Genomic DNA, 18,069 nt, shown 5'->3' with positions numbered 1-18,069 from the left:
CCTTGGCTGCATCAGTAGCCAGGATCTTCTCCCTCATCTTCAGGATGGTCCCGATGGTTGATGTATTCCTCCCGTACTCCCTGGCGATGTCCGTCACACGCATTCCGCCGTCGTGCTTCCGGATGATCTCCTTCTTCATTTCCAGCATCACCTTCTCCTTCTTCCTCTCGCCGGCCACCGCAGCAGCAGTCTTCTTGGGTCCCATGGCAGCACAGCTCAGTGATATGCTTCAAATCCAAAAAATTCAAAAGCACCCAGCCACCCACCACACAGAAATTAAAACCCAGAACCAAGTCCTTGAATCCCAAAAACCCCAACCCAAAATCCAAAATCCAAACCCCCCCCCAAAAGTTTTAAAAGTTTAACTTACCAAATGGATGCAAGAGAAGTTCTGGAAAAGCTTCAACAATCAATCACCGAAGTCTTCAGAAACCTCAAATGGCTGCAAAATAAGTTTTGGAAAAGCTTCAAAAATCACCAATGCCTTCAAAAACCTCAACTGTTCCCACAGACACCCACCCACCCACCACACAGAAATTGCAAACCCCTCCCCAACTGCTCCCCCAGCCCCTCCCCAACTGCTGCAAACCACTCCCCAACTGTTCCCCCACCCAGACAAAAAAAAATTTCAAAAAATAACAACATGGCCAGCCAGCACTCAGAAATTCAAACTCAGGAAATTTTTTTTGAAAAAAAACCACCTGGCCCAATGGTCACAGAAAATCATAAAAATTCCCAAAAAAAGCCCCACAAGCTCCCAGATTCCTGCAGAAACCTCTCCAACTGTTCCCCCAGCCAGCCAGCACTCAGAAATTCAAACTCAGGGAAAAAAATTTGAAAAAAAAAACCTGGCCCAATGGTCACAGAAAATCATAAAAATTCCCAAAAAGCCCCACAAGCTCCCAGATTCCTACAGAAACCTCTCCAACTGTTCCCTCAGCCAGCACTCAGAAATTCAAACTCAGGAAAAAAAATTTGGAAAAAAAACAACCTGGCCCAATGGTCACAGAAAATCATAAAAATTCCCAAAAAAGCCCCACAAGCTCCCAGATTATCGCAACCCCCCCCCACAACACTAAGTCCTTGAATCCCAAACACCCCAACCCAAAATCCAAACCCCCCCAAAAAAAGTTTTAAAAGTTTAACTTACCAAATGGATGCAAGAGAAGTTCTGGAAAAGTTTCGGAAAAGCTTCAAAAGTGAGCAAAGTCTGAGAAAAGGCTACAAAACCACGTGCTAACAGTTGCTCCTCGAAGTCAAGTCGCAACTGCAGCTGTTCAAGCTAAGCACCCTTTGTTTTAACGGTTTTAAGAAAAAGGAAACAAAGTCACGAGACGTTTTCGTCTTGCAAAGCAAGCCCATAGGGAAATTCGTCTTGCGAGGCAACTCGAAAACGGAAAAACCTTTCGTCTAGCGAGTTTTTTGTCTTGCGAGGCATTCGTCTTGCGAGGTACCACTGTAATGTTGGATTCAGTTCCCCTGCTATCCTAAGAACAAACGGCAGTTGTAGGAGTGCCCTGATGCCACTGGATAACGCTCTTAATGTTCATTATTGGCATAAAAATAATACTTATTTTGAAGAAAGGAACACTGTTGGACAAGCTGAAGACCGGAAGAAGGGAAGGAAGAAGATATTGGCTGAGGAAATTGCAGCACTTACATATGATTAGTAGCTTTTGTTCTAAGTGGGATTGTCTCACTGTGTAGACAAGAGACTTCGTTGGATAGTTAGACTGGATAGTTAGACAGGAAAAAACCAGTTTGGAAGTTTGAGAAGAGAGAGATTGGTGTGGGGGAATTATAAACAAAGCAGCTGCCTGAAAAGTGTCTGTACAATTGGAGTATTTCCTTTCAACCTTTCTGTTGGGCCATGTAGTTTTTTTTTATGAAGGCTCTTAATATGTACGTCAAATGTTAGAAAGCTAAAAAGAGACAAAGGAAAGGGTATCTGGACACATATATAAGTTGTAGTGCTGTTGAATGATCATTTTGAATATTGGTGTGAGGGGCAATAAGAAAATTAATGTAGTTCCATCCTGCCCACCCCCCACCCCCAGCTCCAACATATAAAAAACCCCTGTATGAATAATCTAGGATGCTTTTAGATGTTGGAATTCACACACTGCTTAAAGCAGAGATGGGGGAAATTGTCCCTCCCATCACTCTTAGCCATTGGCCATGCTGGCTGGGGCTGATGGAAGTTCAAATACAGCATATCTGGTAGTCCACAGGATCCCTATCACTGGCTCAAAGGTTGCACTGAAAGTAATTCAGTAGCAAAAAACCAAAATAACCAAGAAGGTTATGTATTGTCACCCCTGTTTCACAAAGGCATGCTTTTTTTTGGAGCCAGCACTGTATAGCTCTCGGTGTAAAATGCATCTGAGATCAGACAGAAAAGAGAGGAGGGAGAAAGAAATCGCTACTTATTAAAAAGCACAGTGGATTTCTATGTATATAACACGGAAACAGTATTTTCAGTTTTGGTATTTCGTTCCATGTAGTTTTAAGAAGCCTTAAGGGGGGGAACACCCCCTAAATTTCTCTAGCGTACAGGTGAAAAATTATGACAGCAGTAAAAATTTTAACAGTTCAAGCATCCGTCAAAGTGAGGGGACAGATCTCTTCAGGGAGCCAGGTCACTTGTCAGAGTGGTGTGTTCATAGTTGAAACACTGGAGGAATTTCCAGCATTTGTGGATCAAGTTTTGGGACTCAGCAGGGATTCCTGCAGCTCCCGGGAATAAGCTGAGCAGCCTGCTCAACCATACAGAACCATACAAAACAGCCAAGGAAGAGGGAAAGGGGCGCCTGATGCCTGCCTCTTTAAAAAACACCTAGCAGCATGGCGTGCAATTTTAGCACCAAGTTCTTCTGTTTTAAAGCATCTTCGGTATATTGTATTTGATGCGACAAATTAGCTCTCAAGCATTATAGTTTATTCCCAGGGGCCCCAGCTCCTTCTTAATCACCTGAATGGCGCTGTGGGCACAGCATATTAGTGGGCTACATAAAGTTGGTGGGGACTGCAAATGATTTAGAAAATACAGTGGTGCCTCGCAAGACGAAAACAATCCGTTCCGCGAGTCTCTTTGTCTAGCGGTTTTTTCGTCTTGCGAAGCAACCCAATTAGCGGTTTAGCGGATTAGCGCTATCAGGGAAATGCTCTGCAGCTGAAGCAGCAACATGTAATCCAGTGAAGACAAACACGTACGGGAAAGGGAGGGTGTCAGGAAGACAACTGGCAACCATTTTCATCCAACCGGGCTTAGAATAATTGCTTTTTGTCCTGTTCTAAACATTAGAAAGATATATTCAGGCCCCACAATAGGAGGGGAGGAGTATGCCCAAATCATGCTCTACCTGCATCACCTGAATTTCACGGTATTTGCACCTTTAGCTTTGGTCCCACCTACTTTTGCAGGTTAACAATGGCAGATCTCCACTTTCCCAGGGCACAGCATTTTATAGGTTAAAGGGGGAGTCTGGGCACCTGTTCTAGTTTTTGGAACTGGAGACTGCTACAGGTGCATGGAGGCTTCTATAAATGCGAAGCATTACTAGCACTCTTCCCAAGATTAAATCCTGTTAAATATGCATGAACCAGCTGAAGCTGGAATAAATTAAATGTATCACTTGACAAGTACCACTTCAAACAATTGCAGGAAATGGTCATAATTCACACCACAAATTAAATCCTGGGTGATGTTTTTCTATTTTATTTTATTTTCAATCAGCTTGTTTTTGGTCTGTGTTTGAAAATCCTGCAAACTCCATAGAGTATTAACCAGAGTGTTTAGGTTATTCTACAAAATTTCGAAAGCATCTAAAATCTAGATGCCCATTCCGTAATATTTCCCTTTCTTATCACATACATTTGTAAGTAATGTCCAGCACAAAAAGTGGGGAGGGAAGTAGCTGACTCAAAAGAATATTGTGCTGGAGTATTGTGTTCTGTTTCAGCTATCATAAGTCATGCAGAACATGAGCAAACCGGGGTGTGAAGGCAAGCAGGAAAAAATTTCTGTGCTTTACCGTACAGAAGCAGATACTGAAAAGATAAGCATTAATGACTTTGGAGCAACTGTCTTCAAACTGTCCAGGGCAGGGGAAACTTCTTCAGCCCAAGAGCTACAGTCTCTCATGGGCAATCTTCCAGGAGCTTCATATTGGTGGTGAGCAGGACCAGAGGCAAAAGTGGGCAGAGCAACTGATGTAGAGTAGGCCACATTCAGCCAGAGGTTTCTGTTTAAAGGTAAAAGGTAAAGGACTCCTGGACACTTAAGTCCAGTCAAAGGCGACTATGGGGTTTCGCCACTCATCTTGCTTTCAGGCTGAGAGAACTGACGTTTGTTCATAGACAACTTTCTGGGTCATGTGTCCAACATGACTAAACTGCGCAATGGAACACCGTGAAGGAAATCAGAGCACACAGAAACGCCGTTTACCTTCACACCGCAGTGGTACCTATTTATCTACTTGCACTGGTGTGCTTTCCAACTGCTAGGTTGGCAGAAGCTGGGACAGAGCAACGGGAGCTCACCCTCTCGCGGGGATTCGAACTGCCAACCTTCTGATCGGCAAGCCCAAGAGGCTCAGTGGCTTAGACCACAGCGCCACCCGCGTCCCCAAGCACACATCTTTCTTTGCTCTTATTTAATGCAAGGACAATAACAGTAAGCTGGCTGGCTCTGGGTTTGTTGCAGATGCCAGAAAGAGGGAGACTTAACCCATCTATTCTATACATACAATTTAGAGATCCAAGTCACCACTAATGGAAGACTATTTGATTTTTAGACTTGAACATGATAGAAAAAGGGGAAACATTTGTCAAGTTTTTTTCATGAAATGAAAACATGGTTTACAGATATAGTTTTATTTATTTATTTATTATGCAGGGTTGTTGTTGTTTTATCGTGGTGTATAAATTATATGAAATAAATAAATAAGGCAGTATACACACATTATTATTATTTATCACTTTTTGTTTATTAGATTTTAATCTCTCCTTCTGGGCAGCTTCTCCTCACAAAACCCATATAGTGAGCTTTATAATAAAGTGAGGATCGAACCTTTATCTTCAAAGTTTAGAGCCAACATTTGAACCCAACTGGATTTCAGTGCCTTGGGTTCAAACCTAGGCCGCTGGGTGTCGTATTAGGAAGATAATGTAGTGGTTTGTTAACATCCAAATACAGAGTTAATATGTAGCTGTTCCACTGATGAAATTTTCTGCTTGAATCTGCAGGAAAAACTAGAACTAATTTATTCCTCAAAGTCGAAATCAAAACTAAATATCTCTATATTCATATTATGTTGCTGTCTGACACAAATACAGAAATGCAAATATAATTGCCTTCCCATTACTCCGACTGGGTGTTTGAATTTTGTTGCATCCAATTAGAGCTAGTGTTCAACAGACGTCAAATAAATTGTGATTAAGATAAGGGGGGATGCTGCTGCATATGTTACTAATAATTTCTCAGTTGGTTTTATATCTGTTCTAAGCCATAAGGCAAGGGTCACAATTTCAAACCTGGCACCCTCAAGTGTCCTGGTACCCACAAAGGTTTTCACTGGTGCCACTGGCAGGTTTCCCAAACTCATTTTTCATTTTTTTTAAAAAAGCAAATCTCTGTCCCTCCTAGAAAGAAAGTTATGGGACAAAATGTGTGGGTAACCTCTAAGCAATTTATGTGAAATGACGAATGAGTGTGATGTACACACACACATACACACACACACACATCTGAGGAATGCTCCCAGTTAGATAGCAACACTGTGTGTGTGATCAGTATTCTGTGATCTCCACAATCAAAACATAGCTGACTTCCTGCAGTAAGCATAAATTTGTCAGAGGTGGTTGTCTCGCTCATTTTGTGTGATGCCACGTTCTCCATTGTAGCTATTTTGTGGCTGGCATCCCCACAGCTCTCCCAAAATTTGATATGTGGCCACCGGTCCCAAAATGTTGGCGACCCATGTTCTAAGGGGTGGTGATTTTTACTCCTGGGGAAACTATTTGTGCAAACAACCCTGTTATATTTTCTTTAGATCAGGTGTTCCCAAATTGATCTGTGGCTCACCAATGTTCCATGAGCTTCATTCAAGTGGTCCATGGCACGTCTGTAAAAATACAGTTAAAAATCATGCAGCACCTAGCACAGCTGTAATGGGCAGAAAAATCCTTAAGTCTTCCACCAAGATCCTCAGCAAATTTTAAGAGATCTGTGGGGAACAAATTTTGGGGATGACTATTGCTTTGGATCATATTAGAATATTTAGGCCTTGGGTGGGGGGCTGTCGGGGGCTGTCGATTTAGCCAAGGAAAAAATCTTAGTAGTAGTAGTAGTAATTATTTATTTATTTATTTATTTATTTATACCCCGCACATCTGGCTGGGTTTCCCCAGCCACTCTGGGTGACTTCCAACAGAATATTAAAATACAATAACCTATTAAACATTAAAAGCTTCCCTAAACAGGGCTGCCTTCAGATGTCTTCTAAAAGTCTGGTAGTTGTTTCTCTCTTTGACATCTGGCGTTCCACAGGGCCGGTGCCACTACCGAGAAGGCCCTCTCCCTGGTTCCCTGTAACTTGGCTTCTCGCAGCGAGGGAACTGCCAGAAGGCCCTTGGCGCTGGACCTCAGTGTCTGGGCAGAACAATGGGGATGGAGATGCTCCTTCGGGTATACAGTGGTACCTCTGGTTATGTACTTAATTCGTTCTGGAGGTCCGTTCTTAACCTGAAACTGTTCTTAACCTGAAGCACCACTTTAGCTAATGGGGCTTCCCGCTGCCACTGCATGATTTCTGTTCTCATCCTGAAGCAAAGTTATTAACCCGAGGTACTATTTCTGGGTTAGCGGAGCCTGTAACTTGAAGCATCTGTAACCTGAAGCATATGTAAGCCGAGGTACTGAACCGAAGCCGTTTAGGGCTTTAAAGGTCAGCACAACACTTTGAATTGTGCTTGGAAACGTACCACTTAGGTAGTATAAGAGACACAAATGCCCTGAGATCTACGGGTACAGGGTGGTATACAAATTTAATAAATAAACAAACAGCTAGTAGTAGTAATGGTAGTATGTTCTGCCCCAACTATTGGAGATATTGTGCCTCTGAATGTCAGTTTCTGGGAATCACAAGTGGGGGAAAAGCTGTTGCTTGTTGGCTTCCCATGGGCATCTGGTTGGTCACTGTGAGACCAGGATACTGACTAGATGGGCCATTGGCCTGATCCAGCAGGGTTGTTGCTATGTTATGAGGCCACAGCACAGTCATATTCCATGCCAGTCAAAGTGAATAGATGATTTGATGGCCACACCAAAAGTCCCTACTGGCTGCATCCAGACATTATGTCAATATCTGAGAAGCCATGGCCTAGGGACTTGTTGACTCAGTCAGGTTTTAGAGGTTATTATCTAACAGCTGTTACTGTGTAGGGACAAGCCCTGAAACTTCACAAGTCTTTGTCAACTCTTCTTGGTTATTCACAGCTTCCCGTGTTGCTGTGCAAATGTGAACTTTCCTTTCTGGTTTATACATGATCATTTGGCCAGAACTAAGAGGGGTGATGCAAGAGTATTTAGGGGTTATAATAATAATACGTGGGTGGCGCTGTGGGTTAAACCACAGAGCCTAGGACTTGCCGATCAGAAGGTCGGGGGTTCGAATCCCCGTGACGGGGTGAGCTCTTGTTGCTTGGTTCCTGCTCCTGCCAACCTAGCAGTTCGAAAGCACGTCAAAGTGCAAGTAGATAAATAGGTACCACTCCAGCGGGAAGCTAAACGGCATTTCCATGCACTGCTCTGGTTCGCCAGAAGCGGCTTAGTCATGCTGGCCACATGACCTGGAAGCTGTATGCCGGCTCCCTCAGCCAGTAAAGCGAGATGAGCGCCGCAACCCCAGAGTCGGCCACAACTGGACCTAATGGTCAGCGGTCCATTTACCTTTAATAAATAATAATAATCATTTTTTATTTATACCCCACCCTTCCCAGCCAAGACCAGGCTCAGGGCAGCTAACACCAGGTATAAAAACAATTAATTAAAATACAACTTAAAAACAAGATTAAAATACAACATTAAAATGCAGCCTCCTTTCAGTTAAAGTGGGTTCAGAGTTTCATTTTTTTACAGTGATGTAAAATGTTTTCATTTTTTACAGCCTAGTCATTTAAGGCATTTTATAAATCATAGGTATCCTAAGAGCAGCATCATGCATTGTTTATAAATGAGATTGTTATTCTCTTGATAATAACAAACATATCTTAATATGCTCTTTTTGAAGTTTTCATCTGTTTTTAGTTTATTGTAGATTTGAATTATTGTTTTGTAATTTCTTTAGTTGTTAATTTGAATGTTTGAAGGGTTTTTTGAAAACCACCCTGAGGTTCTATTTACAATCAAGTAGTAATTGCATATAGAGCATACCTGCATAAATATTAGAGAAAAAATACCTATTCTGAAAGATGACTCTACATATGATCTCTGTTAATCCAGATGGGAATAGCCTTCTATGCAACTGTCTCAAGGTGATGAAAACAGCAAAAACAACAACAGTTAACTGATATATTTAAAACAATAAAACCGTACAAAATAGCCACTCCTGGCCAAGAACCAAGTGGGAAATTCCCCCTGACCTCATGCTTTATCAACTGAGCTACCAAGGTGGATAAGAATAATATTGCATTTTATGTTCACATTTTTATCTTAACATTTTAGTGTTGTATTTAATTTCTGCTGTGTTTTTTTGGAGAGATTTTTGTTCTGGGACAGTCTATAAGCAAACAATCCACCAGAACACGGCAGGAGCAACTGTATGCCTGCAAGTCATATACCGTATGTAATCCAGTCTTAAATCAAAGTCTGAGCTCTCCATGGTCCTGATTCTTGGTTGCCTAATCTATACTTCCTACACCTGCCCACAAAACCCCTTTGGGCTCTTGCTGGAATGCTATATGGTGCTTTAAACTTGAAACGTAATGTGTTGAACATGAACATGTAATATGTTTTTAATCAAAGCGTTTGGGGAAACTGAGTTATTGAGTAGTACACTGGCATGAAGCCGCACAATTAATTTTGGAAAGGAAGTGTTTGGATAAATCATGGGTGTGTTGCATTTTCAGTTGTTGGAGTATTTTCCTGGCTTGCTACGTGCCACATAATTAATGCAGTATTTTAATAACTAATTTATAAAGCCAAACATGAGCAAAAATATTTTGTCTTTCTAATGTGGCTTTGCTCTCCACCAGTGAGCTAGATAAACAAACTACAGCTTCTTTGGAGGAAGCCATGACTGTTTAAAGTAGCATCATGGTGCTTTAAATGGTGTGTGACTGTGGCCTTATCTGGCAAATAACAAAGCAAGGAAGGAAGGAAGGAGCGTTTCGCCCATGTGGATGTGAACTAGTGCAAATGTGCTCATTTTTCTCTGAAAATGAGCACAGATTAGCAGTAATGGTTCTGTAAATGAGAAAAGGAAGGCTATCTTCACTTCATCATACTTGAGCCCATCGTCAAACACCTGATACTTTTTAGCATCCTGTATTTCCATTTCTCTGTGCTGACAGAATATTCTGATAAAGAAGCGGAGGTGTTTAATTCAGTGCGGGGGATGTTTCATATGTTACTTCTAGCAGGCATATTTTGCTTAATAATCAAGCGAAAGGGTATCCAGTTGTTTACATGTTTGTTTGTTTGTTTGTGTGCATGCATCATTTAAATTGGAGTCTTTTTTTAAAAAGCCCAGTTATTAAAAAGTGAGTGCAGTGTTCCTTTGTGTAAGAACAAAGACAAAGGAACAACTGCGCCACACAGTCGTGCATATATCATCATGTCCACCACGAGGAGAAATGGAAATGAATTGAAATAATTACATTCCGACCCTGTGACTCTGGTGTGTCTCAAAGGCTATCAAGTCCAACCTCTCTGGCTGATGCAGGAAATCCACTGAGACACAAAAGAGTTCAGTCTGGGAATGCTTGATGCTGGGTGAATGTTCTTACGAAACAGATCTGCTCCTCTTTTCGCCAAGCAGGAGAACATTCCAGGGTGTTCACAGGGTCAGCTTCCTTGTAATGGGAGAACACTAGAGATTCACATTGTCTTGCCATATCTGTTGCTGTGCAGGTTTCCAAGCAGAGCACAGAATCATAAAATCATAGAGTTGGAAGGGACCACAAGGATCATCTAGTTCAGGGGGGCCCAAACTAAGGCCCGCAGGCAGGATAAGGCCCAAGGGACTCGTTTATCCGGCTCGCGGCAAACCCCGCCATCCGCTCTTACCGGCACTGCATTGCGCGGCTGCCCACTTCCAGGTCGGAGGAGCACCAGTAACAGCTTGTGCACATGCGCAAGCATTATTTGCACATGCGTTATTTCCGGTGCACATCCAGGTCGGAGGAGGCCTGTGCACATGCACACAAGCTATTTCTGGTGCTCCTCTGACCCGGAAGTGTGCAGGAAATAGCATGTGCGAACGCGTATGGGCACGTGCTCCCCTGCCCTCTGGCCCACTGCACAATCCGTGCTGGAGACACTGACCTGAGGCAATGCATTTGTACATTGGTAAAACTTGATTGTTGCCAGAGAATGTAAGATGTTCATTTTCCCCATATGCAGTAAAGCAGGCTTCCTCAAACTCAGCCCACCAGCTGTTTTTGGCCTACAACTCCCATGAGCCATAGCTAGCAGGACCGGTGGTCAGAGATGATGGGAATTGTAGTTCAAAACATCTGGAGGGCTGAGGTTGAGGAAGCCTACAGTAAAGCCACAAAAATACTATGGTATCAGACATCCCGGGAAGAGAGATTGACTGTTAAACCACTTTGGGAATTGTAGCTCTATGTGAGGAAGGGAAAGTCCCTATGCTCCTTTAACCAACATAACACTCAGCTTTTTTAACCAACCCAGGGTTTTTAGAAGCAATTTTACTCCTAAAGCAGGCGATGTACTTGCTGATGATGCTTAAGGTTCCATATAGCACTTTTGTCCCAGTTTCAGCCAAATCCAGCTAAAACTTCTGATTCTGGCCTAATTTAGATTTGAAGGCTGAGACACCCAAAGGATAATAACAGCCTTTAAGGAAAATTGCAGCTTTTCTACCTAAAGTCCATGATCACCAGTCAGCTGTCTGGTGATAGACCCATTCACAATACTCAAGGTAGTCAAAAATCATAACATATAGTGCCTGTGCTATCTGCACATTTGACCTCTTCATTCTTCATAGGAAAGCGGAATTGGGGAGGGAGGTAATTTTGAATTTTTTGAAGGGACTTTCCAGCTACTATCAAGCTTTGTTGTTTAGTCGTTTAGTCGTGTCCGACTCTTCGTGACTTCATGGACCAAAGCACGCCAGGCACTCCTGTCTTCCACTGCCTCCTGCAGTTGGGTCAGACTCATGTTTGTAGCTTCAAGAACACTGTCCAACCATCTCGTCCTCTGTCGTCCCCTTCTCCTTGTGCCCTCCATCTTTCCCAACATCAGGGTCTTTTCCAGGGAGTCTTCTCTTCTCATGAGATGGCCAAAGTATTGGAGCCTCAGCTTCAGGATCTGTCCTTCCAGTGAGCACTCAGGGCTGATTTCCTTAAGAATGGATACGTTTGATCTTCTTGCAGTCCATGGGACTCTCAAGAGTCTCCTCCAGCACCATAATTCAAAAGCATCAATTCTTCAGCGATCAGCCTTCTTTTTGGACAATCAAACTAGTTCTCCCAATTAAATGGAATGCTTCTAAGAAGATAGAGGGCAATCAAGGTGCTGCAACAAAACACAACCCCTGCCTTCCCCCGGCATAAAAATGATTTACTTAATTATATTTACGTCCTGTCTTTCATCCAAGGAGCTCCATGTGGTTCATTGTTCTCTCTTTTCTTTTCTTTTCTTTTCTCATCCTCACAACAACCCTATGAAGTAGGTTAGGCTGAGAGACAATGACTGGTCCAAGCTCACTCAGTGAGCTTTGTGGTCCATTGGGGATTTGAACCCTGGTCTCCCAGCTCCTAGTCCAACACACTAACCACAACACCACAGTGGCTCTATGCTTCATCACCCACCAAAAATAATGAAGATACAAATTACCAGAATAAAACTGAGTGTAATAATATAAGTTGTGGTACTCTCTTGAGTATCTAATTCCTATATTAATCTAGGGATTTGTTTATTTTTGGCTAACAACACAGAACTCAAATACACTTTGCTTAGCATATCACACACCCACATGAACATTGCTGTAATTAATGGAGCACAGGAACCTTGCCAAGAGAGACCGCAGACAGGAGCTCAAAGGAAACTCCTAACACTCTTCAATGTACAGGACAAAGACATCACGTTGCAATAAGGGATGTGCTTTTTGGTGAATATTATCTACTGCCTTGTTAGTTTAGCAAAAGCGTAGGAGGCAATGACTTAGATCAAACTCTGGGAAAGTAAAGGGAGCCTAGCACTCTGTCCTCCCCAAATTACAGACTTTCAGGGTGACAAAATGTAAGATAAACTGTAACTGTCTCTTAGTATCATTATGCTCTCTTCTCTACCAATGAGGGCCTCAGTTTTGTAAAGTCCCATGTCAGTTTCTAATCTCAAAGTTGAGGGCTTGTGACACTGTGTTCCATTTCTAGGAAAAGGGGGAGAAAGAAAAATCTTATTTTCTTTGCGGATCCCAAGTTCTCCTTATGCTGGGGAGGAGACAAAAAATGGCCAGCAAGCATTTGGAAGCCGCCGAGGTAAAAAGAAGCAGCAATTCCAGGAGGAGCAACTATGTCCCGTGATATAAATGACAGTATACCAAGCAACTGTACTAGATTGAAGCAGATTTATAGCACAAACTTGACCTAAATCCAAATGCTCTGATTGAATTTAAGACAAAGGCTGCAAATCTAAAGTTACTAGGAGTGAACTGAAACAAATGTCTGCACATAGTTTTGATTGATCTGAAAGAGTCCGGTCGCCTCTGACTGATTGCTTGATTTTCACATTTATATGCTGTTATTTTGGCCCCGCGAGATATTTAAATCAACAAAAAATAACCACAGCAAGCAGCTTCAACAATAAATATGGGTAAATATATAACTGTTGCCAAATATCCAAAGAAATGGGGGGGGGGGAATGTTTTCTTCTCCTTAAAGGGCACAAGCCCAGCAAGTCTGCCTCAAGAGACAATTCACAGTAGAAAAGATACTACCGCTTACAGCCATCCACTTTACTTTAGGTACTACAGGTATGCCACCACATTCAGATGCATAGAACACAGGAAGTTACCCTGTACTGTGTCAAACCATTGGTTCATCTCGCTGACTGTTGTCTAATTTAGGGGTATCCGACACAGTGCCTTCCAGATGTTGTTGGACTACAACTCGCATCAGCCCCAGCCAGCATTCAGAGGTGATGGCGGTTATAGTCACAAAACATCTGGAGAGAACCAGATGTTCTCTCCTGGTCTAATCTGACCAACAGAGGTTCTCCAGGATTTCAGATGAGTCCCATCCCTACCTGGAAAAGCCAGGGATCAAGCCAGGGAGGCCTTTTGCACAACTGCTAACTGTGTGAGGGAGTACACACCATTAGGGCTTTTAGAACCCCTCTTGGGGGAACTATGGGGTCTGTTTTTGTTTTGTCTGGTTTTGTTTTAAATTATAGTGGAATGGATGAGTGCAGGGGATAATACCGTTCCACCTACCCTCCAAATAGTGTATGTGACCTCCAGCCCATCCTTCCTAGAAGGATGGAAAAGACCAGCAGGTAACGTACCATACTTTTCCGTATATAAGACGCCCCCCAGATCGTTTCCTGTTCTCAACAGCATTGAGGGAAGTTGCGCTCCAGCCAGCCAGCTGCCGCTGTGCGTGGGAAACGATTCAGGGAGTGTTTCCCACGCGCAGCGGCATCGGGGGAAGCTGCGCGCCGCCAGCCAGTGCCCCCAGATCGCTCCTGTCACGCAGCAGCATCCCCCCCCCATGCCACTATCAGTGTATTGGACGACCCCAGTTTTTGACATGATTTTTGTGTCAAAAAGCCTTGTCCAATGCACAGAAAAATACAGTAATAAAATGGGAAGAAACAGTACGAACAATTTAGATAAATGTGTCATTTAAAGTCATTTAAAGTTAATCTCTAAATCTCTAAGAATAGGAGGAGATGGATCCCAGTAAGTCAACCATCCACAAATGAATGACTAGACTAGAGCCTCTCAGATCTTGTTGGTGCTACCCAGCTCCAATTTACAGCTCACCCATGAACTCACTGGGTGCCATTGGGCAAACCACACTTTTTCAGACCCAGCCACCAATCTGCGAAATGGAGATAATACCCTTTGCAGGGCTGTTGTAACAAATACTAGATCAAGTTTATGAAGCACTCAAGAACGTTACATGGATGATTCTGATGATTCCTATCTGTTACTGAGATCATATCTAAAGATGACGACTATGATTTATTAAATGTGTATACTGCCCTGTTCCCACAGGTTTCAGGGTGGTTCACAACATAAAATCACAACATAAAATCACAAAAGACATAAATAAAGATTCTTATGTTAAAATGGCCTCCCTTTCCCTTTTGCCTGTTCCTCTGTGCTGCTCAGAAGTCTTGCCCACGTGACTTTTCCCTGTTGTTTTTGTCTTCCAGGTTTTGGCATGACCACACCGGCCACTGTCACAGGCAAGCTTTTCCTGATATTTTATGGCCTTATAGGCTGTGCAGGGACCATTTTGTTCTTCAACTTATTCCTGGAGCGCTTGATCACCATCATAGCCTATGTCATGAAGTCCTGCCGCGAGAGGCAACTGAGGCGGAGGGGGGGCCTTGCCCAAGACAGCCATCACACTCCTGGGACCGCCGAAGTGGACAGCTTGGCAGGATGGAAGCCGTCCGTATATTACGTCATGCTTATCTTGTGCATTGCGTCCGTCATTGTTTCCTGTTGTGCCTCTGCTCTGTACTCTCCCATGGAAGGGTGGACGTATTTGGACTCGCTTTATTTTTGCTTTGTGGCCTTCAGCACCATTGGTTTTGGCGACCTGGTGAGTGGCCAGAACACCCACTATGAGAACCGAGGCCTTTACCAATTTGGCAATTTCCTGTTCGTACTCATGGGGGTTTGTTGCATCTACTCCCTCTTTAACGTGATCTCCATTGTCATCAAACAGTCTGTGAATTGGATATTAAGGAAACTGGACAGCACGTGCCATAGGTGCCAAAGAAAACTCTTCCGGTCGCGAAGGAATGTTGTGGTGCCGGGAGTTGCCCGGAACCAACGCAACATATCCATCGAGTCGGATGGTGTCCTCGAGAGCGAGGCAGATGGGCGCAGGCTGTCCGGCGAGATGATCTCGATGAAAGACCTCTTAGCGTCTAACAAAGTGTCACTGGCCATCATGCAAAAACAGTTGTCCGACAGTGCCAATGGCTGCCCCAGAGCAAGCGTCGCTTCTAGACAAAACGGTTTTGCTGGCGGCGTAGGCGCTTTGGGCATTATGAACAACAGGCTGGCAGAGACCAGTACGGATAGAGACATCCACGCTGGGAGGGGATCACTGGGTAACAGATAATGAAGGGTCAAAAGTCATCACAGAGACAGAACTAACTGAGTGGGCCACCTCTTGAGAAGAGGTGCCTTTAGTGTTGTTGCTGGCAGTTTGGACCTCTTGCATTTTGCACTGCGCCACCGATCCACCCTTGCCCTGCAGACCCTGCCAAAGAACATCCCAGTGGTGTCATGTAGTGTAGCTGCAATTAACAAGCTTCTTTAGCATGTATTTAAGTTTAGGCCTGCGTTAGGAGCAAGGGGAAATGGAGAGAAAACATGCAGATGCGTAGCTCCCTTTGTTTTGGCTGGCACCTCAGTCCTGTAAATGCTCAGAAGAGCAAGCAGTTTAAGTTGCAGTAGTAGTCCCAATCCAGAGATGTTGTGCACCAGAAAGTGCGGTACAAGAACAACTGTGTGTGTCAGAAGGTGCAGGAAGCAACCGCTTAGGTGGATAGCTGAATAGCCCAGCAGTGACTCATCTGTGGTTTTCAGATGCTGTTGGACTCCAATTCCCATCAGCCCCAGCTGATCCCTGTGGTCAGGGATGATGGGAGTTGTAGTCCATCAACATCTGGAGAAAAACAGGTTAGGGCTCTCCCCCCCCTCCGAAATAGCCACTTGCCTTTGATTTCACTAGTGAACAGTCATTTGCTACTGGGTCCAAGAGTGACTAGCCCACCTGAGTAGTGTGCTCCATTTGGAGATGGAAAGTGGATCTCTTCTCCCTTAGCTGCCCAGACCATTTATCTTTCTGCATGCATTGGAATTCTACACTGTGTAGCATGGGTGGAAGACATAATCTGGAGATCTGCATGCAGTGGTATCATGTGTGGGTTTGTGTGCAAAAAAAGAAGTTTTATTGCACATTTTAGGATCAGTGCTATTTTTCTAGAAAAAGAGGTGCCAGAACTCACCATTATCACATCCCTTGTTCTCTTAGAATGGCAATGGTGCCCACCTGAGAGGTGGCAGAACTGAGTTCTGGCTGGAAAAAAAAGCCCTGTTTAGGATCACATGTATCTGATAGCAAAACTTTGCCTCACAAGGAAAAATATTCTACCACTGAGAGCCAGTGTGGTGTAGTGGTTAAGAGCAATAGACTCGTAATCTGGGGAACCGGGTTCGCGTCTCCGCTCCTCCACATGCAACTCCTGGGTGACCTTGGGCCAGTCACACTTCTCTGAAGTCTCTCAGTCCCACTCACCTCACGGAGTGTTTGTTGTGGGGGAGGAAGGGAAAGGAGAATGTTAGCTGCTTTGAGACTCCTTCGGGTAGTGATAAGGTGGGATATCAAATCCAAACTCTTCTTCTTCTTCTTCATAAGACACACTAGATTAAATTTAAGTTAAATCCCGTAGAGTCACCAGGCACCCAGGTTTTCAAATGCAAGTGCTCCTATTATGAAACTTGATCCATAACTGCTATCACTACCATCAATAGATCTCTGCAAAAAGGTGACTTTCCCAAAATCTACAACAGGGGTGGTAAAATGGAAAAGCATGGAAATGATCAAGAACAAACACATGTCAAAATAATTTCATAGACTTGCTGTTTACAGTCAAGCCAAAATATAATGTGCCGCTAGGAAGGAACAGGAGAAATGTAACACTGAGATTTTATTATCTAGGCTGTAGCTTTATAACTTTATAAGACCATGAGTTTGGGAAACAGAAAAGTTTCAGTTTGGAGAGGAGATGCTAGCAGAGGTCATTTGGGAACCGTATTAAGGCCTGCTTTATGAAAAATTTTTTATTAATAACCACAGGAAGAACGTGGGAGTGTGCTGTTGCAACATGAACATGACCCTAACTTAGAAGGTACTGTAATTCTCCAAAGGACTGAGAAATTACGTGGGACTAATTGGATGGCCTCATGAACTGAAATGATAGAAATGGAACGAAAATGGGCATTGCAAAATGTAAGGCCATGTATTTGGAAGTAAACAATAAAAGATGTTTGTTACCTGCCGATTAGTAGTTGAAAACAACCCGCAGAGAAAATGATTTCAGGATATTGGTTGATCACAAAATGGCAATCAGCCGCCAACACGACACAGCTGCAAGAATGGCAAGTATAATGCTTAGAAGTATTAGGTGGGGGGGGAATAGTAGTATAGAGCACTTTTAGTATAAAGCCTTGATTTTGTTTTCCTCTGTGAGGAATACAACCTATCCATTAAAACAGTTAAAACTTTCTTCTTCTTCTTCTTCTTCTTCTTCATACCCCACCCATTTGACTGGGTTGCCCTAGCCACTCTGCGTGGCTTCCAGCATATACAAAAACATAATAAAGCATTGAACATTAAAAACTTCCCTATACAGGGCAGCCTTCAGGTGTCTTCTAAAGGCTGTATAGTTACTTATCTCCTTGGCATCTGATGGGAGGGTGTTCCACAGGGCAGGCGCCACCACCGAGAAGGCCCTCTGGCTGGTTCCCTATAACCTCACTTCTCACAGGGAGGGAACCACCAGAAGGCCCTCGGAGGAGGACTTCAGTGTCCGGGAAGAACGATGGGGGTGGAGATGTTCCTTCAGGAATACTG

The 18,069-nt window shown here is 43.5% G+C and overlaps 1 protein-coding gene across 1 annotated transcript in view; it reads left to right on the top strand.

Moving 5' to 3' along the window:
• KCNK13 (potassium two pore domain channel subfamily K member 13) overlaps positions 1 to 17,497 on the top strand; it is a 59,763-nt gene extending 42,266 nt beyond the window's left edge. Inside the window, exon 2 of the mRNA XM_082233843.1 lies at positions 14,627 to 17,497. Within this exon, the coding sequence (XP_082089969.1) occupies positions 14,627 to 15,549 (923 nt within the window). The 3' untranslated portion in view covers positions 15,550 to 17,497. The remainder of the gene's footprint in view (positions 1 to 14,626) is intronic.
• The last annotated feature ends 572 nt before the right edge of the window (positions 17,498 to 18,069 follow it).

The sequence above is a fragment of the Podarcis vaucheri genome (assembly GCF_965113315.1).
Source record: "Podarcis vaucheri genome assembly, chromosome: 1".
Taxonomy (NCBI): Eukaryota; Metazoa; Chordata; class Lepidosauria; order Squamata; family Lacertidae; genus Podarcis; species Podarcis vaucheri.
This window is presented reverse-complemented; position numbering and strand designations above follow the sequence as displayed.